Source organism: Lichenostomus cassidix, chromosome 2, assembly GCF_008360975.1.
Source record: "Lichenostomus cassidix isolate B80296 chromosome 2, HeHo_3.0, whole genome shotgun sequence".
Taxonomy (NCBI): Eukaryota; Metazoa; Chordata; class Aves; order Passeriformes; family Meliphagidae; genus Lichenostomus; species Lichenostomus cassidix.
In genome coordinates this window covers 24,141-52,072 of record NC_139482.1, presented here as the reverse complement: position 1 = coordinate 52,072, position 27,932 = coordinate 24,141, and the positions used below count along the sequence as shown (strand labels likewise).

General features: G+C 46.5%; 2 protein-coding genes across 13 annotated transcripts in view; both read left to right on the top strand.

The window, feature by feature from the left end:
• SMARCD3 (SWI/SNF related BAF chromatin remodeling complex subunit D3) overlaps positions 1 to 13,508 on the top strand; it is an 85,455-nt gene extending 71,947 nt beyond the window's left edge. For 8 of the 12 annotated variants that reach the window (XM_085049945.1, XM_085049948.1, XM_085049949.1 and 5 more), the window contains 6 exons: positions 818 to 915; positions 4,778 to 4,885; positions 5,672 to 5,807; positions 7,881 to 8,003; positions 9,231 to 9,332; positions 9,428 to 13,508. In XM_085049945.1, coding sequence (XP_084906071.1) covers positions 818 to 915; positions 4,778 to 4,885; positions 5,672 to 5,807; positions 7,881 to 8,003; positions 9,231 to 9,332; positions 9,428 to 9,481 — 621 coding nt within the window. In that variant the 3' untranslated portion in view covers positions 9,482 to 13,508. Of the gene's footprint in view, positions 1 to 817; positions 916 to 4,777; positions 4,886 to 5,013; positions 5,141 to 5,671; positions 5,808 to 7,880; positions 8,004 to 9,230; positions 9,333 to 9,427 lie in introns of those variants that run through there. The other 4 variants (XM_085049943.1, XM_085049951.1, XR_014849625.1 and 1 more) reach the window with 4 other exon arrangements.
• Positions 13,509 to 21,134: 7,626 nt separating this feature from the next.
• On the top strand, positions 21,135 to 27,536 carry LOC146440614 (uncharacterized; the record flags this gene model as incomplete). Its single annotated transcript, XM_085049939.1, has 6 exons — positions 21,135 to 21,495; positions 22,360 to 22,394; positions 23,857 to 24,007; positions 25,123 to 25,203; positions 25,876 to 25,970; positions 26,300 to 27,536. Coding segments are annotated over 5 exons (720 nt in total), but the record flags the coding sequence as incomplete, so codon positions are not given.
• Positions 27,537 to 27,932: the final 396 nt, after the last annotated feature.

The window sequence follows — 27,932 nt, the reverse complement described above, 5'->3', positions numbered from 1 at the left end:
ACAGAAAATTTCCAAACTCTACAGGTTTTAACCCTTTTTTTCCCCCCCTGAATTTAGTAGAAATTCATGTGTGATTTTCGGGGTTGTCCTGTGCAGAGTCAGGAGTTGAACTCAATGATCCTTGTGAATTCCTTCCAACCCAGAATATTCTATGAGTCTATGATTCTATTTAGCTTCTGGACTAAAGAGAAGGTAACCATGAACTGTTGTTTGGAAAGGGTTGGATCCCTTCCAAGAGGCTTGTTCAGGTTTTGGTTAAAAATAAATAAAATCACATTGACTTTGTTTTTCCTTAATCATTAAAAAACCCACAAATTGCCAATGGTTTTAAAATCCAGAAATGTTTTAGATTGTATTTTTCTTTAGCACAAATTATCACAGGAAACATTCCTTGGGGGTAAAAGGCAAACTGGTTTTATGTTTTCTCTGGTAAAAAAAGAAAATAGTTTTCTTTACTATGTGCTGTTGCAAACCCTCAGTAAGAGAGGGAGTGTTTGCTTCTCTCCCGTCATTGACACAGTCGATCCTTATGTCCCATTGAAGTGTCCTGTGCACTCCAGCAGTTAAACCTAAACTGGGACACCTGAAATTGTCATGACCTGATGGATATGTCCGCAAGCCCAGATGTAAGTACAACAGCAATTTACGGGCACAGAAGTGACCAAAAATTTATGTTGTGCAAGGAACCTGAATTACAGCTTTCAAAATCACCTTCCTTAATTGCCTCAGCTCTTTGTGAGCTGCAGATTTATTACTTTCTCATGTAACCGCCAAGTGGGCTTTGGACAAACAACATTTGTTGTTTATTGTGTTCCAGATCTTTGACTGTCCACGACTAAAGTTTTCTGAAATTCCTCAGAGACTCACTAACCTCCTGCTGCCGCCAGATCCCATAGTGATAAACCACATCATCAGGTAAGCTGGTTGGTCAGCTCAGCACTGTCATGTGCAAAACACTCACTAGAAAAAGTACAGAAACAGCTGCAGTAGCTGTAGGGACCAGAATCCAGTTTTTATAACTTCCAGGTGAGTACCTTGGACTTTGTTGTGTGTTTGTTCTATGTGTCATTCTAGTTTGTATAATTATAAATTATTTTCACTTAGCACTGCACCATTTTTCTGGGAGTATGAAAAACCTACTAGAATACCATTGAGAGAGTTGGTCAGGCTTTTTTTCTAAGGAGAGAGGAATGAGAGTTTGAACCCACAAAAAGAGATAAAAAAGAAATTGAAATAAGATATTGTACCTCATGGGCAATCATTCTAATCACTGATATATTATGTAAAATGTACAATAGCGTTACAATTTCAAAGGCAGGGCCAGTCCATGCATGCTTTGTTGGGTTTGGGTCAGCTCTTTGGCTGTTAGTCTTATCCTGAGAATGCCAAGGAGTCAGACTCTGTCTCCGGAGATTTACAATAAAGAATGCCTGGATTTGGAGGAGGTCATTGAGACCAAGATACTGAGCTCTTGCATCCTTGTCAAAACATATGTCTGTGGCATAGCAGATGAAATACAACTTTCAGCTCTCTAAGGTACTTCTAGCATGTGCCATATTTAAGTGACAACTGTGTTCATGGAGGAGGGGGATAAAAAGACTTCTGAGCATTGCAACTTTACTGTTCAGATATTTCAATTCTTTCCAAGTTTCTTTGTGTTCTTGGTCAATATTCTGATTCTGGGTGTTTAAACATTGTTACTTAAGCACCGTGATTTGATGTCCCAGAGAATATTGACAGCAAATGTTTCTGAATTTGCTTAAAATTGTGCTCTGTATTTTAAATTTGTGACATATGTGATAAGAATTTTAAATATTACATAGGCTATGAGAATAAAATTTGCTTTTTGATTCATTTAAATATGTCAAACAGACTAATGAAAAAGCAGCTTGATTGGTGCCCCTGCAGATTGGGAGTTGTGTGTGTACTGTCATTGAACACAACTCAGTGACATGTCTGACAGATCACAGAAAAGTTGAGGTCCTCAGAGATATATAGTCGTTTTGCTTAGAGAAGAATGACAAGGAACTGATGATTGTGTTTCCAGAGGCTGAGAGATGGCAAAAAGGTTCTGGAGGAAGTGATTTTTGTCAGGTACCACCTAAAGAACAGGACTTTGTGTCTACTAGCATTCTCTGATACGCTGTGTGCACCACACAGCACCTGACAACCACTAATGGCACTGATATAACAGCGTGGAAAAAGGAAGAAATAATTTCTTGAGAACAGGCAGTACTTTTGCATTGAAGTCTTTACAATCTCTAAAATAAATCTGGACGTCTGGCACTGAATTTAAAGAAAGTAAGCAATTTTAGACTCATGAAGTCACATAATGATTTACAGTAGAAGGGATGGCTGATGGTCATTGAGAACTCCCCCTTCCAAACTCAAATCAGGTTCAAAGTCTATCTAGGATACTTAGGAGCCTGGTCCAACCAAGCTTAAAATAGGGTCTCACAAATGTTCTGCCCTGCCTCCCTACAATCAGTTTTTCAGAGTGAATGTAGTCAGTCACAGAAACAATATGCCAACTGCTTGTCCTGGTTTAATCCAATCATCAGCACGGACTCCCCATCCACTCATTCCCTCTCCAGCAGGGCAGGGGGGAGCATTGAAAAGGTAAAAGGGAGAGAATTCATGAGTTGAGAGAAAGAAGATATGACTGATGATGATGATGATGATGATGAAGATGAACAAAATCCAACAAGACAAGTGATACAGATGAAAAGTATTGCTCACCATCAATTGACTGATGCCCAGTGAGACCCCGAGCAGTGAACACCTGCCCCAGTTTACTGCTCAGCAAGATGCCACACGCTTTGGAATATCCCTTTGGTCAGCTGTCCCAGCTGTGTCCCCTCCCAGCTCTTTGTACACCCTCAGCCTTCTTGCTGGCCGATGGCGTGAGGAGCTGGAAAGGTCTTGATAGGCTGTAAGCAACGATCAGCAATAACAAAAACATCTCTGTGTGACCAACTGTTCCTAGCACAAACTTATAACACAGCCCCATACCAGCTATTATGGGGAAAATTAACTCTATCCCAGCCAAAACCAGCACACTATTACTAGGGAATTTTTCATCACTAGTGATTGTAAGTATACGGGTTCTTAATTCAGATTAATCCCCAGGCCTGTCTTTTACAGGAAGATCAAGTAGATCTCAATATTCATTCTAGTTTTAGTGGATACACACAGAGACAAAAAAGTGAAGTATTCTAAACTCATTGTAGAAATTATAATAGAACCACTCTCTGGGCACCAACAAGCTCCCTTTTTGAAAAAAAAAGGAAGAAAAAATGCAATGGGGTTGAAGTGGATATAAAGTAGAGATGAACAAAAGGTCTCTGATCTTGGCAAATATTTTAAATACTAGGTAGACTCAAACATATAGAATACAATTAAAAATACAGATTTTGTAATGGTTTCTGATCGCCACGATACTTAATGCATCAAATTTAAAACTGGTAGAAGTCAAATCTTCTTACATGAGCTCAAGCTAGAACTGGAGATTTTCTTGAGTTGCAATCCTAATTTCATCTGACACACCTGAAATCAGAGGTAAAAAAACCCACCTCTGTGGGATTTCCATTTCTGCAAAGAAGCAAGACATCTTCCACACTATTAACAGGACATAAGCAGCCTGCAAAGAATATCTCTCCAGTATTCTTCTAGTACAAACAGGTTATGTCTGGATTCCTCCTGTTTGACTACCATCATGATTTTTTTACAAACCAATTCCTTATATGGAGTGAATTGCCCATGCTGCAGTGAGTTTCTGTTGCCTCTCACCCTAATCTCATGCCACCTCCAAGGGCAGGCTGTCCCTGTCTGTGCTTCACCAGTCCATATGGCAGTCGCAGTCACCCAGGCAATCTCCTTTTCCTTTTCGTTCTCCAGGCTGCAGAAGCTCTTGCAGCTTCTCCCGGCAGGTCTGTGCTGCAGCCCCACCATCCTACTGAGCCTCTGTGGGCCTTGCTCCAGCGTGTCACATCTTTGTGCTCCTGTGCCCACCAGTCCACATCCGGTTCCGCCAGCGTGGCGTAGCAAGGAAGAGCCTCTTACCTGGGCTTGATGGGAACACGTGCACTAGAACAGCCCCTTTTGCAGCTGACCTTTCTGTGGCTGCCTTACCCCACAGACTCCTTCTGTACTTGTCTATCTGCCAAGGCCCCCAAGTCCTCTCCTGCCAACCTGTCTTCTGCCCAGCCAATGCCCACCTGTGCCCCTGCACGGCGTCATTCCATCCCAGGAGCAGAACTTTTCCTGTGCCAAACTTGAGCATGTTGAAATGCTATCCTGTTTCTGCATCCTGTCAGGGTCCCTGTGAACAGCCCCGCTGCCCTGAGTGACTTAGGCTCAGGGCCCTGGGAGGCCTGAGGACAGGACTTAAGCAGGAGCAGTGGAGCCAAAGACAGCATGGAGAGCCACAGCCTTCTCTGTGGCTTTTGGCATGAGTGGCAGACCCAGACCCAGACCTGGGTTTTCCTTAGCTTTCCTTCTGCTGCTGATCTTCTTGCAGAAGGCCACAGCATCGCAGATTCTCAGAACGTCTGAGGTATGAAGGAACCTCTGGAGATCATCTGGTCAAATGCCCTCCCCTGCTTAAGCAGAGCCACCTGTAGCAGGTTGTCCAGAGCCATGTCCGGATGGCTTTTGAGTGTCTCCACCACGGGAGGCTCTGGGCTGGGGGAAAGGCAGATGGGCTTTGAAGGTCTTACTGCAACTTGTGCTATTGCTTGGTCACCCTTATAGTAAAAACATGTTTCTTGGTGTTCAGATGGAGCCACCTGTGTTTCAGTTTGCACCAACTGCCTCTTGTCCTGTCACTGGGTACCACTGAAAAGATCCTGGCTCTATCTTCTTTAAACCCTCCCTTCAAGTTTTGGTAAGTTCCCTCCGCACCAGCCTTCTGTTTTCTAGGCTGAATAGTCCCAGACCTCTCAGCCTTTCCTCAACTGTGAGGTGCTCCAATACCTTAATCATCATCATGGATCTTTGCAAAATTCTCTCCAGTAGCTCCATATGTCTCTTGCCATGGGAAGCCCCGTGTGTGTAGAGAATAGAGAACGATCACCTCCCTCCACCAGCTTACAACACTCTTAATACAAATCCATCCCCGGAAGTGCTTCTGCTCCCCCAGGTCTGTCAAGGTCACTTAGATTCTGAGCTAATTTTTTTGCTACCTACTGCAGATGCACACAACCCACACAGTTCACAGGTAGTGTTGAGAAGCCAACATTTTTATATTGCAAGTGACAGTGACTGAAGTCTGATTTACCAAGTATTGCACTGAAGACTGTTTTCTTGTTAAGAAACTTTAGTCTAACAATGAAGTAAATGTTAAGTCTAAATGCTGGCAAATTAAATATAAATTTAGGACAGGACAAGCCAAAGAATGATACTCAGATTTAGTGTAAGAGGTCTCAGGAGGATGTTAGAAATTAAATTTGATGGTCTGGGCAAAAGCACCAGCTCAAAAGTCTGTGAAATCTGACCAATAAAAGATGAGAGAATATACTAGAATATGAAAATATATAAAGATGCACTGTTCTTAAACTTTTCTCACGGCATCTGCAACAGGCTTTACTGAAGAGTGTATTTCTGGGCTGAATGGATATTAATTCTGATTCATTATGGCAGTTCTCATGATCTTGTGTTATACTCTCCATAGTGTTGACCCCAACGATCAGAAGAAGACGGCTTGTTATGACATAGATGTAGAAGTTGAAGACCCATTAAAGGGCCAGATGAGTAGTTTTCTTCTCTCAACAGCTAACCAACAGGAGATTACAGCATTGGACAACAAGGTATTAGCCCAAGAGTAAAGTATCCCATGGTACATGTTCTCATTGTATAGCTTCACGTGGGTTTGGTGTCATGCGACAAACACAGTAATGTTGTGAGACAAGGACTTCTTAAGGGCATGTGCTTTCTAGGGTTGAATCACCTAAATGTAGTGGGAATACATAGGGGTGAGTGGCATTCCCACTTAGGATCTGATCCCGGGCCTGACACCGTTGTCAAGGTGACAGAGTTTCACAGGTAGCGTACTGAGTCCCCTGACACTTGAGAACCACCTGACCTCTATGACTGTAACTTTTTATTGAGAGGTCATGATATGTTGCTAAATTGCTAAGCCAAACCTAGGAGAATTTCATACTCAGGTGTGGGTTTTGTATTCATAACTGCAGAGCAGCTCTCTACGTTAGGTGGAAATATGGAGCATGCATGGCAGGAAGATCATTTGGAGCAGTTTGGCAGTTTTAAGTGTTACTGGAAGAGGATCATGTGCACTGCATTTCATAATATTTGTCTTAAGGCAGTGGAGGGCTTTGCAGGCTGTTTTAGGGGTTCATTTCCTAGGGCTGTTAGCCAATTCTGGCACGTCAATGGCTGATTCGGCTCAGTAAGGGATAAACAAAAGTGCCTTCTCAGAGCAAGGCCCAGCTTCTCTTTGTTTACTCCTAATAGAAACAAATGTGTTAAGCTGCGGTCTTCATGCAGTTTTAAGGGGGTTCTGGGCACCAGCAATGCCATGGTTTCTGGTAACTGTTCCAGCATCTTTTCTGTCATGGCTCTTGAGGAAGGTCCTTTTCAGCAGGGCAGCCGCTCAGTCACTTGGTTCCCAGCCTATATAAGCTGGCAAGCAGCATGCATAGGGTTATTCTGTTTCAAGTCCAACTCACCTGTGCCACCTCTTTTTTCAATATTTGCTACAGCACAGGGCAAGCTGTGATCAGTGAAGTTACTGAAGTCACTGCTGGGTGAATGGGCATGGGCTGCTCCTGTTTCCCTTTGTGCATTGCATAGCTGTGATGCCATGGAGTCCCCTCCTGGGAATTTGGCACCTGCCAACAGAGTTCACTCCGCACAACTGCAGCATTTCCCCAGGAATGGAATAATTTTAAGTTGACAGCAGCTCTCTTCTCTTAACATACCACGTAGTACCTACACTAGTGGCCTTGATGGCATAGCCAGCTCAGGGGAGGATTATTTTCTCCCACATCCTTGGTCACCTTAGCTGTTTTGGCAAAATAAATGAATACATGAAACTGAACAAGATAGATGTACTGTGTCAAACTAGAATGTTAGAGGAATAGTGTTCCAAAAGTTTGTTTCTGTGTGTCTGCGTGCAAACGATTAATGAACTGTCCTTCTCCTGTTTGTACTTGATGATATTACCCCTTATATGACCTTGAATTCTCTCCAGTCTTCATTCTTCCCTGCTAGTTAATGCTCATTTCTTTCATAATATTTCTGAAGATACATTTTCTATAAGTCTTCCATACTCGTGATTTCTCATTGTTCTCGCTCTTCTTTTTGTAGCTATTGTGGCTTTTACATGCTTTCTCTTAAGAAAAGGTCTAGAAGTCATGGCTGTTCATTTGACATGGATGTCATCTGGGAAATGCTAGGATTTTTAAGGATTACAGTAAGCTATTGAAGATACAATCATGATGGTAACCAGTGGAATAACTGCTTTCTTACACTGAGCACTGTTTAACTGTGTATTTATGTAGCACCTTTCCTCAAAGATCCCGGTCTTGGCAGACAGGGTGATTCTAGATGGGAAATTATGACATTGTACTGTGACCTGGCTTAGCTCTGCATGCTGTGCAGGAGTTCAGGGCAGGAAGTGAAGGAGAATCCTGTACATACTTGTATTGCAGAAGTACAAGTGAAACCAAAAGATAGTGGCAGAATTGCAGTTAGGTTGCTTCTTTTTGAATTGGAAAACCCCTAGGAATCTGCACAAGTCTGCGGTGTAAAATTATCACCTTTGTACCTTACCAGGAATGCAAAGATAGTAACAGAGCTGACCTGAGGGTCAGTGGAGTATGGGAGAAATTAAAGAATATCTGCTTTGTTTTTTCTGTCAGATTCATGAGACAATTGAGTCCATAAATCAGCTAAAAATACAACGTGATTTCATGCTGAGTTTCTCCAAGGATCCCAAAGGATACATCCAAGACCTTCTCCGGTCCCAAAGTAGGGATCTTAAGGTGAGCAAAGGTTTGGAAAAGAATGAATAGTGGAACCATAATGGAATAATTTTATCTAAACGTACATAGAGTGGATAGCCAAGGATGGATCATTGGTGGAAGACAGACATTGAGCGGACTACCGTAATCCAGAGTAGACAGTATGCAGGAAAGACAGATTAGGCTGTATTCCAGCTGCCGTGGAGCAGTGGTGCTTCATGCCAGTGCTAGGTCAGTTTGTGGCCAGACAGTAAGATCGAAATGCAGGGGTTTGCTGATGTATTCTGTAAAATCAAAGCTGTGTAAAACTCAGCAGGAGCATCCCACACTACAAGAACACGATTGTGTTTTGTTGGTTCATCATTGAACTTTATCTGCTGTCCTTGAACTTATCTTTAAGATAGGCAAGGAATGGAATATAAAGAAGCTCAGTTGTTTGCTAGCAAAAATGAATAATTTGTTCTTCATAAAGTTTCACATTTTCTGTCTTTCACTGAGATGCCTCAAAATCAGTTGTATTAATTAATCCATGAAATTATTTTAATAAAATCATTGTTTATTTCTTACATAAATGCCTAGTTTAAGTCAATAGTCTTCCAAAAATCTACTGCTAGGATTATGGTTATTATTATTTATATTGTATTCAAAGAGGACAGACATCTGAAGAATGTTTAAATAAAGCAGACTTTGACTTGAGGAACTTATAACCAAGGGTGTTGTGGAGCTTCTCTAACTATATAGATGGAGTAGTTATTCAGAGTTTTCCCTGACTGACAACTACTCCCATAAGAGCCTTTTCTATAGTGTTCTGCCCTGCTGGCATCAGAGTTGTGATTCCATGTCACTGCTTTGCTAAATATATCAATAACTATATTTACCTGTGATTCTGTGATGCAGGAGACATAGTCATTAGAATTCTATTTTTTTATGGAATTGTTCCAACCCCCAGCTGCCCTGTCCCTGGAGGCAGATTGGACAGGGCTTGGAGCAACCTGTTTTATTGGAAAGCGTCCCTGCCCACGGCAAGGGGTGGAACTGGATGAGCTTAAAGGTTCCCTCCAATGCAAACCATTTGATTATTTTGTGATCCTGTTTTCCCAGTAAGCACACATTGTCCATTTGCTTTGAGCTTTGAGAACAGTTCTGAACATTTTTATGTGTAATGTAGATAAATTTTCACGCTGGGTAAATCTGAAAGTTTCTATATTTGGTAGAAGAGCTATGGTGAAAAATGTTTTTTTGTCACAGGTGATGACAGATGTGGTTGGAAACCCAGAGGAAGAACGCAGAGCCGAATTTTATCACGAGCCATGGTCTCAAGAAGCTGTGAGCAGATATTTCTACTGCAAGGTATGAAAGAAATACCTGCAGTGTTGACTTACTAACACATCTCCTGTCAGTGAGTAATTGAATCTGCTGAACTGTAGTGTGTCTTTTTCTTTCAGATCCAGCAGCGCCGACAGGAATTGGAACAATCTCTGGGAGTGCGTAACACATAAGTACTGCTCCCAAGATTCCATTGGCACCATGACCACCAAACCAGTGGACTTTTCAGTGTCACTTAGCTCACTGTTACACATGGACCTGCTTCCTGACCGAATGAGAATGTACCATCAGCACACCAATCGGAACACCAGCTTTAGAGTGACCCTTGAAAATCTTGCCCATGATGGGTGTCTCAAACCATTCCAAGGCAGAGAAAGCACCATACAAGCATCAGTGTAAAAGATGTCTAAAGGTTCACTCATCAACGCACACTGTTAAGTTTTAGTGGAAAGTTAGACACTGAATCCTAAATCAGCAAATCCTAATGGGCTATGCTTAGTCATGGGTGGCACTGAATGGGGGAGGTTGAAATAGGTGTTCTAGGAGACTACAGATTTAGAGAAATAAATGCAGTTCTTACCCTATGGTACCCAAGAGTCTCAAATAGTAAATTCTCTGGAATTAGACTAGATAAAATAGTCTTTCTTATAAATGTGGAATGCTTTATACTCCTGAATACTGTTTTTATTCCAGCCAGACCAATTCAAGAAGCTATCTCACCATCAGAAAGAACAAACTAGGAGGATTTTCCTGCTGGAATGCAGAGTCCATCTGGAAGAAAGACATATAGTCAGGACATCTCCTCTGCAGATGCAAACCATTTCTCTACCCTTTGTCCCGGCTGTGAAAGGTAGATTGAATCACTTATCACTAGATGGCTATGATCCATGTACTGTACAGAGACAAAGAGAATCATCCCTGGGATAAGAGCTTCTTATACATCCTTAATATCTGTGGTATTAGCAACATATGAGGCATTCTGAGAAAATGAAAATAATGTGATGGTGCTGTGCTGATGCCTGCCTTTAACACAGCCGATATTAACAGTAAGCACGTATGTAAAATACCGGATTACTTAAGTGTTTCTCCATGTGCCTGTAGGGTTTATCACTGGAAAGAACTTCCTAATTCTTGGTGCAGAATCCAAGGAGCTTAATTTCATGTAACATGGTAGTTTTTTTTCTTTACTTCAGGATGTTAACAGAGTCTCTGCATTGGTCTCACACTTTGATCACAGGTGAGCTCCCCCTTCCTATGAATCATTTAGCTCTCCCATTCATGATATGTGGTGGTTATGTTGAATGCTGTTGAATCATAAAGCACTATCAGCCTTAAACAGCACAGAGAACATATCCCTGGGAAATCATCTTCTTTGTAAATGTACAACAAATTCAGACTACGGGAATTGATTGGACAATTACTTGGGAGCAGGGACATCTTCCTTAAATCCTTCCCCTCCTCATTTTTTGTAGTGCACAGATGAGATGTAATTAAAGGCCCAACATGATTTCTAGTCCAAAAAGCAGCTGCCAAGGTATATTTGATGTGGCACTCAGAATCCTTTTCACCTCCTTTCTTTCACTTCTTTTGAAAAAGAATCAAATTCACATGTGATACAGAAGGCAGGCAGCTCTTCTGAATAGATGCATTTTTTTCTCTAGTATTGTGTTTTCTGCTGTCTTTGCCAATTTCTGTCTTAGTTTAACTTAAAAGTCGTTTCTGTTCAGTCACAGAAGAGATAGTCTTCTCTTGACCCTTCTATTTAATATCTTTGTTTTCACATTAATAGTGTCATGGCTTTTACTCTGTCCATTGCATTCTGAGACGTCCATCTTGGAAAATTTACTTTTTATTGCATTTACGTGGTGATGGCAAAACTCCGCGCAAAACCTGTCGGTGTGAGAAAAAGTAAGGCAGTACCTCATTGCCTGAGGAATGCCTTTTACTGGGAATGGTTTCATTAGGAATTTGTCCCTTCTGTGTAAAAACCTCTTTTCACAGTAAAATGTGAAATCCTGCAGTCTTAAACTGGTTGTACTGAGTGCTGTGAGGCTGCCACAGTGATTGAGTTGAACTGTGACTTAATTTAGGACTCCACTAATTGGACTAGAAAGCAAGCATTATGAGGAGAAAACAGTGGGGTCATCTGCTACTGTGCTTCCATCTTTGTTATGTTGCAGTGTCCCTTGTGTGCATGCTGCCCAGCATGTAAAACTCTTGTCTGTATGTGGCAAACAGAGCAGCTACATCCAGGGGGTATGTTCCGTCTGCAGAAATGCAGAGAAAGATACACAAGGGTGTGAGAAGGGTACAGGACGGAGATAGATGCCTGCCAGAATGTCTGCCAGGGAATTCTGGGGTTTGAGAGCCTTCCTGCTGAAGTGTCAAATATTTGAGAGAAATACCAGTCCTTTACCACAGCTGGCAACATACTGGAGTCCAGCCTGGTTTTATAGGCTCTGTAGAATTAATTGGATGGATCTGGTTCCAGGGCTCTTTCAGAGCAAATTAACAAAACTAACATGGTGCCTAGTGTTCACAACTGCATCACTGAAAGCTGAAGCTGTGTTAAGCAGCAATGTTATGCTGAAATGTGTGCATGCATGAATCAGCCAGTGGAGACAGCAGTGCAGAATCTAAAATCTTACATCTCACTGTCTATAAAAACACACTGGTCACCAACAGTGAGTCTTAGGAAGAGCTGTCAGGTGTCTTTTCTTTGGTTAAGCTGGGGTTTGGGATTTTGATGCCTTTGTCCTGTAGTCAGGAGCAGTCAGTTGGGCCTTTTACTGAAGACACACAGAGAAAAAAATTGTCCTTTGTTCCATGGGTACAGCTAAGAGCGTGCTTGTTTGCAAAACAAAGAGAAATTTTATTTGAAGATAAATAACGGAGCAATACTGGAAGCAACTAGAACAAGTGTTGCTTGAGCATACGAAAATGAAAGGTAGTGACATTAAAAAGGCAGGCAATTACAATAGACTGTGAATGAGGAATTAATTTCAAGTTCGGGATGGTTGTCTTTTTGTGTGCATTAAAGATGTCCAGAAGATGTTTGAGAGTCTTCAGTTGCCACAGTACAATACAAATGTATGCATACTGCAAAAAAACCACTCTGTGCATAGAAGTACTTAATGTATAGATGATCATACAGATTGTTAGGAAATAGAGCATCAAACTAGGAAAGGGTTCAACAGAATTCTGTAGTACTAGTAGGAGGAAAATGTAGCTTGGAGCAGAAGTGTTGACATGGCAGGTTAGAAGGAGTATTTTTAGTCATTTGGGTTGTTTGCCATGAGGCAAGAATCAGATCAAATATTTCTTAGAGATTGAAGGAGAAACAAATGTTCTGTTATGGAATAAAGAGAAGAATACTACAGTGGGAAAGGAAATTAAAAAAATGGAGCAGAGTGCCACTAAAGCACCAGTAAGACACAGCACAATGTAACGTGCAGACTACTCTTGGAAAATAGCACAGCCCATGCGAATCAGTGCATTCTGGGTCATGTGTGTATGTGTACATGGAGAAAGCACCTGGGAGAGACAGTGTCACTTGGTGTGTATCTTGGGAAATGGGGGTGAAGAACAGAACCAAAAGTTCTGCAAACAACTTTGAGACAGACTGTCAAAACATTTTCATTGTTACCGGCAGGGATTCAGTGATTTGACACAACAGGGTTGGTAGCTGCAGTGCAGACATCGTCTCAGCTGCCAGGTTTTTTACACCACATTGTTTAGAACTTATCCTGTGGAAGCCAAGGGAAAATATCAGTGTACAAATCAATGTTGGTACATATCCTTGGGCTCGTAATTTTGCCAGTATGCTTATCAGATATTTGGGGGTTGTTGGTCTGGTTTGGTGTGGAGAACCTTTTTATTGTTATGCAAAGAGATGTGGAGGAAAAGAAGGCTCTTTTTTCCTAAAGAAAGTGGTCTCCTTTCTGTAACTGCTCTGTTGTTTAATAGGATGTATCTGTTCTGCCAGATCCTGTATTATAAGCATCTTTTCCAAACTCATTGAAGAGAGGAAGTCCATTTAAAAAATACAACTGTGGGTTTATGAGAGTGAGCAAAAACGTGTATAAAGAAAGGGGGGAAGGGAGAGAGAGCCTCCCTCTACTCTGTAGCCACCATATCCATTGTATGATGCTGAGTGATTAGTAGAAAAGCTTTTAACAATAAACACTTTGTTTCTTTGTATCTCTTGTACTAACCTTACGTGTCTTAACAGAGATGGATACGTTGGTTTCTTTCTGCTCCTGATAACTATTTCTAGTATTTGGTTTTCTCTTTAATTGAGAATACACACACACACACACACACACACACACACACATCAGCAATGGGACTTGACAAAGATGAGAACTGTTTCTCTTCAGATCCTTCTTACGTGAATTCCTTTTTTCACTGGATTCCACCTTCAGCCATTTCTATACTCAATAAGTGAGAAATCCTTACAATTGGAGAGATGTGGCTCTCCTGGACAGCCTAGGGCTAGAGCTTGTCACTGTTGAGCCGCTAGCAGAGAAGAGGACCCAGTTCTCAGTGTAGCAAGAAAAGGCGTTTATTATTTTGATTTCCACATATATATACACTTTTCAGAGGTCACCCAGATTGGTCAGTCAGAACCCTCCCCCTAGGCCTAACTGGCCAGGCCTGAACTGTCCAAGTCTCGAAACACTGTTCGAAAAACATCCAGACTTTATCTTTGTTTATAAAACACAGCAAAATGTTCTCACGAGAAGGACCTGTGCTAGCCACAAGAGCTTGGATGCTGAGAGGTGGTGTAGGAATTAGACAGTCACCATCTCCACTGTGGTAGCAATTAGGAGGATGCCACTTCAAAAGCACTTGTCCCTAGGTTCTGCTTAAATCAAAAAATCAAATGGAGTTTCTTCCACTATGTGTAATATGTTATTGTAGTTCCAGTTCAGGCCAGGAGCCTCTGAAGAGGAGACACCCCCTTCACCTGTCAATTGTCACTGCATTTTGTAGTCTCTGTAGATCGCTTGATATCCTGATGGTTCAGTTCATCCAGTCCTGTTCATGGAGAGCTCTGGCTGCACTTGGACTCCCAGAGCCTCCTCTGAGCTGCCGCCAAGACACGAGGGTGGAAATCTCTCCTTCCTGTGGAAAAGAACCACTGTTCCCAGCCAGGTGCCCACGGCCAAATGTGGGATTCCATCTCCTAAAATTGTGAACATTGCAAGATTTTTCCCAGAGAAAAGCTGCCAGGAAGTAGGGCTGTGTCTGGCCTTGGACTCCCAGGGCCACCTTCCAAACTGCCTGCTAGGCTCCAGCACGGAAATATTTCCTACCTGTTGAAAGGAGACACCAGTTAAAGCCAAGTTCTGTTTTGGGATGAGTGAGCAGCAGGAAGAGGGAGAGAGAACACACTGCTGATCCATCAGGGAAACCTTTCCAGGTAAGAGATGTCAGAGTCCTGTTTCAAAGAATAAATATACTGCCTGTTTCAAATGTCAAATAAGAAAAACAGATCTGTGACATAATCCCACTAAATTTTAAACAAATGAGCAGTGAAGCTGCTGACATTTAAACTGAAGTGCTTTCAGCAGGCCTTGAGAAGGATCCCATCAGACTGCAGTGTATTTGGATAACCTAATACCACAAGTGTGCTGACCAGAGATGTGTGAAATGCACCAAGGAAAGCAAAGTGTCGCTCAGGTGTTTTGGTCACAGCAACACGAGTTCAACCACACAGAACACTTCCAGCAGAAGCATGGCTTGGGCTGCTTGCACATTGACACGGAATGATTACACAACCACTACCTCCAAACTCTTCCTTTGAGCCTCTTCCTTGCTTCCCTCTGACCTGGCTGACTGGAGCAGCACATGGAACAGATACTGACAAGCACCCACCATCTGAGCCGTGCAGCATTTCCTACTCAGGCTGAGCTAAACCCTCTGAACCATCTCGCAGTGTGTCACGTAGGGCACAGGGGAGGAAGGGGAATGCAGTCATCCTTCCCTCAGCAAAATGAGACATGTGCTTCCCTTAAGATGGCCTTTAAAGGATCAATAAAGCTGTATTTGTTTTTCTTAGGCCATTTGAAAGCCTAATTTCTGTACATGGACATTTCAGGAGGTGCAATTCAGTACAGCTCTCAGAAGTGAGCCACATGAATCAGGTTTAATGCTAAAGTGAATTTCAGTAGGCTGTGCATATGTTAAGCATTCTACATACAGGAAATAACTGTGTTCAGGTCTAAGGCTAAACACCTTACTTAGTGTCCAGTATTAAGTCAAAAATTTGGAGAAGTGTTTTGAGATCAGCTGAGCCAAATTTGTAATCTAAGAAGTGGTAGCACCATCATCCAACCCCCCTAAGTTTTTAACAGTTTAAAGTCATGTTGGATTGAAATGGATACAGGCTTGATGTGCCAATTTTTCTATCTATTCATCCAGGTTTTAAAAACATGGGAAATGTTCTGCGAGGTAAAGTACTTCATGAACTTTTTATTTCTACCCAGACCTGGAAGTTTGTACAGTTCCAGACTGGCATCTTCTGGCTGGATTCTGTGACATGATGACCAAGATGGAGAAGTAGCACTTTACAAGTCCTTCCTGAGCACTGGCAATTGCAGTCCTTTAAAGATGTATTAAAAAGAACAGATAGCAGTTGGGAAGAGCAAGTAGAAAAAGAGTAAAAAACAACATCTGCAATTTTTTTGTTGTCCATTTATGATTTTATCTTCCAGCCAGTAAGAAAAGTATCAGGATGTAAGGAATGTAGGGAATGAAAGGGAAAAAAAATAGAAGGGGGATGAAAGAAAAATGCCAGTGGTAAATATTCTGTGGGAAACTATGCCCATGTATGAGAGAGAGAAAGAAGAAGCAGTTTCCTGAATAAAGTTACAGAAAACAATTCTCAGTGCCTACTTCTAGTCGCATGTGCACGTTTGCTATGATGTAACAGAGCAATTGTAATTCCCAGGAGCCTGCTTTGCAAATTAACCGTGCCCTATTAGAACCTCAGAGGAGAGAGGCTTCCAAACTTCCTTCAGGCGCAGCTTGCTCTGCTTGGTAACAAGAAGGCAGAGACCAGGGCAAGAACTTTGACGTGGTTTTTTTGTTGGTTTGTTTTGGTTTGGTTTTTTTTAGGGCAGGAGATGTATGCAGGTGCCTGCAGTGTATCTCAGAAGTGGCCTTTTTGAGCCTAACTCTAATGAATAAATAATTTGTCATCTCTTGTTTGCACAGTTGCTGAAGCATGTTCCATAATTGCTAAGCACCTTTTGCACGGGTCTTCAAAACATTTTCTGTCTTGCAGCAAACCTGTTTGCTGCCTCTCCGAGTGGACCTTTTGTGCCAATGCACAAATAAATTTGCAATGCAATATACCTGGCTCCAACTATGCCTCATTTCATTATTAAAGATATCAAGGAATACGGTGGAGGGAGGTTAAAAATACAGGTGCAATGAGAAGCTAAAACTCCCAAGGCTCTCCAAAATCACAGAAAACTAGATAAATAAAAATGAAGAGATAACATTCAACAATATAGTACTTGTAGTTATGCAACACAGAGAATTAGCCTGTGCCTAGGTGATCGTGCCTGTAAAAGAGGGTTGTGCATGAGCAAAGAAATAAGGTGGTGTTGGAAGGAATTCTAAGCAAGCGGAGTGGACATGAAAATAGACCTGCCTAATGAATTGTAATAAAATGCGTGAAGTTCTCTCTGAAGTGCTAATGGTAAGAAAAAGGGACAGGGCTTTTCTCTTTTGTGCTTGAAATTAGAAGCGTCTCCATTAGCGAGAGGAAAACAGAGCAGCTGAGTGTTTAAATGGCACATAGAGATGTGTCACAGAATGTGAAGCGTGGCACGTTTGTAGCAATGTAGCCGTGCAAAGAGATGGACTGAGGGAGCAGCCACAGGTGCGGAGTGCAACAGGAGCCACTGCTGTCCGTTTGCAGCTCCCGCAAGGAGAGCGAGGGGGGAGCGGATGCAGCTCGCAGCAGAGGGAGCATCCTTTAGTGTAAGGCGCCCCTCGCTGCCCCCTCACCCCGCCCTGTCCCTGACGTCATCCCGCTCTTGCCCCGCCCCCTGCCCGCCCCGTCCCTGACGTCACTCGCCCGACCACAGCCACGCCCCTCGGCGCCCATTTGCTCCGCCCACAGCCACGCCCCCACACCACCTATCACCACGGCAACGATGGAAGCTTTTTCGGCACGTTCTCAGCACTTTATTTAGAGTTTCTTCGTCATTTTTACAGCTGTCTTGAGACACAATTTCGGAAGGGCTTTTCAGGGGATTTTTACATGTTTTGAAACCTTTTCTTACCATCATATATATAATTTCTTCAAAGGCTTTTTGGGTTCTTTTCCACTTTTTGCTATTATTTTTTTGGGGTTCTTCACAAGTATCTGAACAGCTTTTCCTCAGCAATGTACAGCTTTCCCCGGCTGTATGTTACCCTTATACCCTAAAACCCTAAAACGTGTATAGCATTACAACTGCTCTAAATAAATGAATGTATCTTTTCCCTTTCCTCTGCTCTTTTGCCCCCCGAGCCAGTTTTCTACCCGAGTGCTCTCTACCCAACTTTTCTACCCCCGAGTTTTTTTCACCCGTTTTTTTTTTTCATTGCACTATAAGTAAAAAAAAAAAATGCTCTATGGGTGTAATAGAATAATGTTTGGGGGTTTTTTTTGTTGCATTCTGTAATTTTCAAAGCAAAAGGAATGAGGATCTGCTTTAATCAAAGCCTGATAGAAGTAGGTAGATGATGGAAATCACCAGTTTTTCTTTTCGTTTTACCTTGCTCCCATTGCTGTTGGTGATGAAAAGCTGAGCTTTTCCCTCTGCACAGCTCACCTGCAGGGTGCTTTTCTATTGCCTTCTACACTGGGAATTGCACACCCTTTGCACTTTTTTTACCTGCACAACGGCCTTCCTATCTACTCCCTTTTTACCCGCAATAGCAGCTTCCTATCTACGCCACTTTTTACCCGCAATACCGGCTTCCCATCTACTCCATTTTTTACCTGCATCACCGGCATCCTATCTCTTCCACTTTTTTACCCGCAATAGCAGCTTCCTGTCTACCCAACTTTTTTACCCGCTTCATTTCTACCCAACTTTTCTACTAGCTTCATATTTACCCGCTTTTCTGCCCGCTTCATTTCTATCTGATTTTATTTTACCCACTCCATATCTTACCGACTTTTTTACCCGCTTCATATCTACCCAACTTTTTTGGGTGGGCACCACCCACCGCGATGCCCACCGCGGCCCCGGGGATGTTCACGGCCCCCGGTGGGAGGCAGGCACGGGCTCGGGGCGTCTCGGGGTGCCTTGGGTCGGGAGGGAGCTAAAAGATCTCCCGGTTCCGCCCCTTCCTCCATCCCGGATTGCTCCAAGCCCCGTCCAGCCAGCCTTGGACACTTCCAGGGATCCGGGGGCAGCCACAGCTTCTGTGGGCAGCCCGTGCCAGGGCCTCAGCACCCTCAGCAGCACCACGGGAAAACCTGAAAGGACAAGGGCTGCATGGGGAGTAGGGCTCTCCAAAATATTGATCACAGCATCACAGCAGGGCTTGGGTTGGAAGGGACTGGAAAGCTCATCTCATTCCACCCCATTCCTTGAAGCTCTCTGGTGGGGCTTCTGCTAAAACAAATAGAGTAGTAGATGGCAAGTCATTAAAATTTAATTTATTTGCTCTCTGCGGTTGCAATTTCATTGTCCTTGTTTTCCAGTCGTGAAAAATGCATTTTTTGATAAGAGGCAAGAAACTCCAGCGAATTGCCCTGGGGCTGAGCCCTTGGGAAGGAATGATCTCCAGCCTGCTCAACAAAGGCAGCCCCTGCAGCCAGGGAATCGGGGTGCCCACGCTGCCAGCTATTCAGCTCTTACATGACTGGAGCAGTTGCTCTCCCCAAACCCACCGAATTCATAAATGAGTATTTTCCAGCCCCTAAAGACAGCCCAAACCCTCCAGCTGCAGGGCGCCTATGCACCTGAGCAATAACCCCAACCACACTAAGATAACGTTGCTATCTTTTATATTACTGTTTATATTGATATTACTTTTGTATTTCTCTTCTATAATGCTGTTTTCCCGTGTTTCCCTGAGGTGAATGGGTAACTGCCTTCCACACATTTAGACAGCTCCTTTTCCACACATTTATTTCTACAGAGCAGCAGCTGTACTTGCAGCAAACACAGCCCAGGACAGAGCAGAGTATCCCCTTCCCCGTCCCCCATTCCTTTTGAATCCCTCTCTGTCTGCTGCCCATCCCAGTTTTTTTTTTTCTTCTCCATCCTGCACCCTGTTGTTCCTTTCCTTCCTCCATCCTCTCTGCTCCCCGTCCCTGTTTCTGGGCCACGCCGCTGCCGTGCCGTGGGGCAGCCAGCAGCCTGTGCCGCAGGAGCTGGGGGGGACTGGAGCCGTTCTGGGGGCTGCGCCTGCTTTCTGACTGCAGCAGAGCCCCTTGCTGGGGGGATGGACTGATTGGATAAATGGCTTTATTAAAGCAACACGCCGCTGTCCGGGGCAGCTCGACTCGTTTTGTGCCTTCTGTGGGGGTGAGGAGAAAAGGCTGGGGGAGAGGGTGGAGTCTCGGGGGCTCTGATGTCATTTGGGATCCCCAATGTCCCTGGCAGAGCCCTGATGGAGTGGAGGAGCAGGTGAGTGGGGAAGGACGGGGCTCCTGGTGGGTGCCCTGTCCCAAAAAGGCCAGGAAGTTCACAGGGAGGGACGGAGGGAGTGTAGCATACTAAAACCTGTCGAGTTTTCAGTCTTTACATCTATGGACTGATAGCATTAAATTATATGTCAGTTCATTTAGAGATAAACCCTCTCTATCTGCTGTGTTATATACAGGAACACAAGAAACTCTGAGTCGAGGTGTGTAGGGTTTGAAAAGAGTGACAGCATTTTTATACACGAACGAAACGATCGAGTGCCTGAACGCGTAAGGTGATCTGTGCGAAAGGAAATCGAACGCGCTCGCTGCCAGCTCTGTTGTGTCTGAACGAAACCCCGAGCTCTGCGGCAGTGCTGCCACCTGGTGACAGCAAGCGGCACTGCCGCCCCCGCCGCAGCGCCCGGAGCCTCCGTGCTGTCCCTGCTGTGTCCCGCCGGGTGACACGAGACAGCGGCGACCCCCGGGCGGGGCTGCCGAGCGTGGGAAGGGCAAGGAGCGGGAGCGAGCGGGGCGACGTCTGTAGAGGGAGGGGAGCGGCGAAGGAGAGTTAGGAGTGCGAACGGACACGGCCGTGGCAGAGCGGGAGCGGCTGGCGTGCGGGGCGGTGACTGAGAAGGGTGGCGGCGGGGCGGGGGCGGCCCGGCGGGTTGTGCCGGTTGTGCCGGGCAGCAGAGGCGCGCTCGCACCGCGGGCGCGGGCGGGGGGCACGGGGCGAGCAGAGTCGGGACAGAGCTGGCCTGAGCTGGCCACTCTCGAGATGGCGGCACCGGGAGACACCAGGAGACTCGAGGGTCCCTCAAGTAGCGGGTCGGGGTTGAGCCACACTCAAAACGGCGGGCGCGAGTGGACCCGACAGGGGCGTCCGCGGCCACGCCTGCCGCCGCCCGAGCGCTTCCCGCCCGTCCCCGGCGCCGCTGACCCCACCACCCGCGTTGTCACAACGGGAAAAGCTGCGGGAAATCGCGCCGAAAGCGCGGCTCGGGCCGGGTTCGGGTTCGGGTTCGGGTTCGGGTTCGGGTTCGGGTTCGGGCGGTCGAATAGACACACGGGGACCTTAAAGGGCACCGAACAGAAGATGGGGGCTCGGCGCAGGAGGGTTCTTTGACCTTCTCAAGAGGGCGGCCCGGGAAGGACCCCGGTCTGTCTAGTCTATGGCCTGAACCCGACGCCGACGCCGACGCCGACCCAGCGCTTTCCGCGCGATTTTCCGTGGCGTTTCCCGCTGTGGGGACGCGGGCTGTGCGGTCGGCGGCGCCGGGGGCGGACGGGATCCGCGCTGGCGGCGGCAGGCAGCCACGGGGACGCCTCTCGCCCTCGCACCGGCCCTCGCTCCCCTCCGCTCCCTGGCCGGACCCCGCGCCACCGCCCCGCGCTGCCGCCCGCGCCGGGGAACGGCGGAAAACCACAAAATCCTCGAGGAATGGCAGCCGCCGGAGCTGCCGGGGCCAGCGCGCTGCCCGAAGGGCGGGATCTGCCCGGAGCCGGCAGCACCCGGCAGGACGGAGCTGCTCCGCTCGGCAGGTGAGAGGCGGCGCGGCCGGAGCTGCGGGCAGCATTGCCAGGCCGGGCGAGCAGGGAGAATTTCAGCTGCCAGCAGCTCTCTGCGAGTGCCGCATGCAGTCCGGGCTGAGCCAGCAGGACGTGTGGGTGCTGCTGCTGTCCCCGGGAGGAGGCTGCTGCAATGGCAGCCCGCGGCAGCCGCGTGTGTCTGGGTGTGGAAGCGGCGCTAATGCTGGCAGCCGCGTGTGAGCTGGGAAATGAGCATCGGCAGGCGGGAAATAAGCCGCAGAAATGGGTTCGAATGGGACGGATTTCTGCCGAGCGTCTAAAGATCGCTTTTTGTTTTGATGTAGGGATCCAACACCGAAGTGATTCTCAAGGTGTTGGCATTTCTTTTAGCGTAGTTTTGGTGCGGTGCTGTCTCAGTGCCTTTCTTGCAGCTGCCGCTGGCTGAACAGATGCCCCTGTGTGCTCCTGGTTTGTTCAGTGCTTCTCACAGCTCGTACAGCAGTGTTTCCCAGAGGGGCGTTTCTGCCTGCAGAGACAGTTCCGGTGCCATTGGAGTACCCTTGTGAGAGGCGACAGGTTGGCAGTGACAGGCTTGGGATCCTCTTGCTGCGGCACACACGTTCCTTCCTCCCGGGCGGGCTCTTGGCTTCGATTCCTCGGCTGGAAGGGCCTTAGCTGTGCAGGGAAGAGAACATCTAAGGGGAAAGCAAAGGCGGGGATGTCCTGGTTTCAGAAAGAGAATTCGGAAAGATCCCATGGCTTGGGGATTTTCTAGGAAAATGGTCTTATTAAATTCGTCAGAAATGTATGTTGCTAGACACTCAATTTCTGACAGGAAGCATCATTTTAATGTTGCCTTTTCCGGGTTTTTTCCAGGTGCTGCGGAGGACGAGCATCTGCGTGCTCAGACGGTGAGCCAGGCGCTGTCCTGTCCCCAGCTGTCCCCAGCATGTTGCTAATGCAGAGGAACCTGCTCTGCTTTCAGGCTGGCTGTGCTCTGGTCACTGCAGTCCTCAGCACCCGAGACACACAGAGCCCTGGCCAAAGGAGCCAGTGTCACTGAAATAGAAATGAAGTGTGCCAGACTTGCTGTGGACAGGAAGTGCTTGCTTAAATTAGAAAGTGGTGAGTCAATTTTGGAAACATAATCACTTAATTCTGCCTCTAAGGAAAGGGATTTTCTTCACCCCTGTTTACAGATCGTTACATACAAATGCACATAACTTTATGAAGGAAAACGGGAAGTCAAGAGCAACACCCGGTGCTAAATTAGATTTTATTTTTCTTGTGGCCATTTATTTTGTGTTAAGCCTGCCTTTCCCAGTGTGCTTTGGGGTCTTAGCTATTTGGGAATCGTTTCAGCTGACTTTTTGTAGTGAAAAGGTGAAGGTGGGGACGAGTGACCAGCACCGTGGGGAGGGCTGTGGGTGTGCCTGAGTCGAGACCAAATGGTCAGGGCTTATGTTCTCCTGGTTTGAGGCCAGGTTTGGCAACAGCACAACGTTCCAGGGCCGGATCAGTGCCCCAGGGAAGGGCTGCACAGCTGCCCTGAGCCCCAGCCTCTGCGTCAGCAGCGATGGGCAGCTGGAGCTCGCCTATTTCCAGATTCACATCCCTTTGTGTGTCACTCCTGCTCATTTCTGGGCACTGAAAGCTCATTTCAGCTGTTCAGAGACAGCACTAACTGGTCCACGGATTTAAGGAAGCAGCCAGACTCTGGGAACGTGTGTTGGCGTTGTAGCCTTGTCCAACGAGGGGGCACAGGGGGACAGGAGGCGGACGGGGAGTTGTCACAGGGCCTGTGCTCGTGGGTTGCAGGGAACACCTACAGTGAGGAGGGAATGGGAATGGGGCTGCCTTAGATTGCCTAGAGAGGTCATGACTCCCCATCCCTGGAAATGTCCAAGGCCTGGCTGGACAGGACTTGGAACATCTTGGGCTTGTGTAAGGTGTCCCTGTCCATGGCAGGAGGGTGGAATGGGATGAGCTTTAATGTCCTTTCCTTCAAGCCAAAGCATTGCAGGGTTCTAAAGCTTTATTCCCGTGCTCCAGCCTCCAAGCCTTGAGGCTGGCTTCTCCTGTGCTGTGTGCCACGTCTGCTCTGCCAGCGAGGGCATGGGAACAGGGACAGCCCTCGGAGAAAAGCTGTGAGGGTCTTTTTTGCTTCTCTGGGCAGCCTGTGCCAGGGCCTCAGCACCCTCACAGAACACTATTCCCTCCTAATATCCAGCTGAAACTCTTTTCCTTCAAAACGAGGTGAATCTGCAAACTTCTTTGCTAAATTATTATTTCTGTTCTGTGAAAAAAGAAGCAAAACAATCCAAAAATTCTAACGCATGTCCTTTTTTGTCCTTTTTCCTCCCTCCCTCCCAGCAATGTGGCATAAATGCCAATGATGTAAAGAAGCTGGAAGAAGCTGGATTTCACACAGTGGAGGCCGTGGCTTCTGCACCAGAGAAGGAGCTGCCGAACATTAAAGGCGTCAGTGAAACCACTGTGAGGATGAATCCGTCAGTGAATCCCGGTAAGGATGTTGTGGAACTTTAAGTCAAGATATTCCATAGGTTTATTTGTGCTGGCTGAAAGCGCTGCTTCGGTGAATTTGGAACAAAATTCTCCAAAAGGCAGTAAAGGTGCTTAGAGGTGTGACATGACTTGCGATGGGAAAAGGCAAAATGCACCAGGACAGGACTGAACAGAAGGGGAGGATATTTCCACAAAACACAGAAAAGGGATGTTGGAGCTTTTTCTTGGAGCAGAATTTCAGTTCTGTTCAGAGGTGCCAGCTCGTGCAAGGTCTGTGAAATGTGAATGGAATGATACAGGCACCTCTTCACAAGGCAGGAAATATTAATTGCTGGGAGGGAGGTTAACAAACGGCCTGAACTCTTCTGGCACTGCTCACTTGGGTTTTCCCTCAGGCTGAGGCAGCCAAACTCATTGCCATGGGTTTCACCACAACCTCAGAATTCCACCAGTGACAGTCGGAGATCATCCAGATCCCCACTGGCTCCAAAGAGCTGGATGAGCTGCTTCAAGGCCAGCATTTGATTATTTCTCTTTGATTATCTCTCAATGACCTCAGTCACTGAGGTGGAGTTTTCCCACGAGTGTGAGCCTTGCACGGAACCAAGTAAGGCAGGTCCTGGTTGGATGAAAGAGCTCTAGGACTGCGCTTGAATAATTGCTTTTATTTTAAAAGCTCCAGAAATAGTTTTTAATCCTTTTAGGCACAGTGCAGGACACAGAGCCGTCCATTTTTGGATGTTTCTGGTTTATTTAAGTTGGTGACATGTTTAGGGAAAACAGAACCGCATATCATCATCTCCCTGTTCCTCTGATAATCCAAAAGTGAAAGCAAGGAATTTCAGCTCTTCAGCATCTTCAGAAACACACCTGGACTTCTTATCCACAACGTGAACAAGCCTCAGGATGGCAAGCAGTTTTCCCTCTTAGTGTTGAAACTTTCAGCCAAATTCACTGTTCAGCTGAGTCTCTATAGATGTAATATTTTATATGTGGGATGGATGGATAGATTAGATAGATAGATAGATAGATAGATAGATATAGATAGATATCTGTTTGTAACGCGTGACCTTTGAGTTTTTATTAATAATTATTATTGTCGTTTCCCTTCAGGAGAAATAGAAACAGGGTCCATAACGGAGTTACTCGGGGAATTCCTTACTGGGAAGCTGCAGCTGTGTCACAGCCTGTCAGGTGGGCGCTTCACCTCCTTGCAATCCAATATTGAGACACCACAGCCTTGGGATATTTGCTAATTTGGGCACTTTGTTTGACTTCCTAAGTGTTTATTACTGTCTAGATGTTGCCACTGCCTAAAATATTAGAGGCTTGGACCTAATTTGATCATTTAGTTGACTCCCTAAACTTAACAGCTCAAAGCTGAGCACCTGTCATCTTGTGTAGAATCACGGAATCCCGGAATAGTGGGAAGGGACCTTAAAGCTCATCGAGTTTCACGGGCGGGGACACCTCGCGCTATCCCAGGTTGCTCCAAGCTCCATCCAGCCTGGCCTTGGGCACTGCCAGGGATCCAGGGGCAGCCACAGCTTCTCTGGGCAACCTGTGCCAGGGCCTCACTACCCTCACAGGGAAGAACTTCTTCCTAAAATCCCATCTGTCCCTGCCCTGTGTCAGTGGGAAGCCACTCCTGCTTGTCCTGGCGCTCCAGGTTGACAGGTACTACGAAAGGAAGGCGTCAGAGATGGGGACCAGGAATCTTTCGTCTCGCTTTTCCCAGCTGAATGGGACTTGAATCACAATAACTTGGGGTATTATTTGTTACATGACCTCGGTGAGGGCATGTGGCAATATCTGCTGTATTTATGGATACTTTATTCCCTCTTCACTCCTTTCCTTCTCCTTTAGCTCCCCGTGGACCGCGGCGGCGGCGAGGGAAAAGCCACATCCAAGGACACGGAGGGGACCTTCCGTCCAGAGCGGCTCCTGGCCGTGGCTGAAAGGTCTGTGAATGGAAGATGGTTTTAAATCCCTCCAGGATGGGGCCTCCCCTACCACCCTGGGCAGCTGTGTCAGGGCTGGACAGCCTTTCCACTAGGAGGCTTCCCAGTATCCATCTTAAACCTCCCCTGGTATCGCGTGAGGCTGTTTCCTCTAGTCCGTTGAAAATCGTTCCAACCGTTCCGTTCTCTTTTCATCACCGCGTGTGGCGTTTTTCATGTCTGTTTTTATCACTGCCAGGGATGTGAGTTTTTCTTCCAGTCTTTTGGCAAAGCTCTTGGCTAGCTCCATGAGCTCCGAGGTTCATCCCTTTGTTTCCCTGATTTTGCAGGAATGGCCTCCTGCCAGCGACACCCTGGACAAGGTGGCTTCTGCCGGGGCTTCAAGAGTGACCAGCAGCCGCAGCTGCTGTTCCAGGCCTCAGGCATGACGGCTGAGTCAGGGAAAGAAGCCCAGCCTGTGCTTCCCTCCTGAGCCCCCAGTCGGCAGGGAAAGGAGCGTCTCGGGCAGTTCGTCCAGCTGTGTGGAATGCTCGGTGGATTAGGATGATTTCCTGGGAGCGGCCTGTCCCTCCTGACCTGTTTCCTTCCCTCTCCCCGCCAGGCTGTGCCTGCGGCAAGGCCGAGGGGAGACCAGGATCTGTAAAATCTCTGACTCTCCGTGTCTTGCCGAGGCTGAAGCCGTGTTTGCTGTCAGTGCCGACGGAGCGGGAGATGCCAGAGGCCGAGAGCTCCTTTCCTTCCACCGAATCGCAGACTCTGTGTCCGTAAGAGGCTCCTTTTGAGGTGGCACCTTCGGGATGCTCCCCAAGGCAGCGGGCCGAGGAAGCCGTGCTGTGTCAGCCTGGGAGCCATCGGGACGACACGGAGCACAGCCAGAGCTGTTGGGAAGAGATCTCCCTCTGGGCTGCAGTCACAGATGAGGGCAGTGTGGTTCCTCGGCAGCGTTCCCAGAGGACCGTACCCTGCGTCTTCTCCTGGATCCCGCTGTGGGCGCGGTGAAGGAAAATTGCGGTGGCCACAGTTGGGAAGTTGGTCACCTGGAAGCAAAGTTGAAGGCTTTGCCTGCTAAGAGAGGTGGGGATTTCTAAACCAAAGCAGAGTGGTATTCCACACGAGGGATTTGGGATTGGTGATGCTCCCAATCCATAATCGTTCTGTTCATTTTCTTTTGGATGCTGCAACATGCTGGGCTGGAGCAGCTGCTCCTTTACATTTCCCTTGGAATTTACTTCCCTTGAGTTTTCTGTATTTTATTAATTCTCAGCAGAAATCTGCTTTTAATGAGAAGGCCCGTGAAGATACCGATGGCGTTCCACACACCTGGGGTTCCTGGGTGTGTGTACAGAGCAAAGATTGTTTGGGCTGGCAGAAAGCCACTCCGATCTCCCAGGGATCTCAATCTGGATTTGTCTTTTCTCCCACTTCTCCTCGGTTTGGGGGTGCAGTGCAGCCCTGCATTGTGTATGTCCTAGAAGAGCTTCTGGTGTTAAAAAATGTATTTGATATTCTGCAATATTTCTCTGGAACTCGATTAAAAAGAATAAAACCAAATCAATGTGGTTTTAATGGATCCATTTACCGTGGTTAATTAAAGCAACTCATTGAGAAGGGGGTTGAGCACTCCTCGGTTGGAGCCGGCAGCTCTTCGTTGTTGTGTCTTCATTCTTTTAATTTCTTTGAATTGTTTCTTAAGCAATTACTGCAATTGAGATACACAGTGAGGAGAACAGCATTCCTGCCATGCTGGATTGGGAAACCCAAGGTCCCATTCCCCCGGTGCTGCAGGGACGGGCGGGGTTTGGGGGGTCCCGGGGCCGCAGCCCGAGCAGGAGCGGCAGCCGCTGGGCTCGGTCCCAGCACCCGTCCCGGAGAGGCTCCTCCCGCCCGCGGCGATCCCGGGCCCCATGCCAGCCCCAGTCGCGCCCCGGTGCCTCGGCCCCGGGACCCCCGGCGCAACACGGG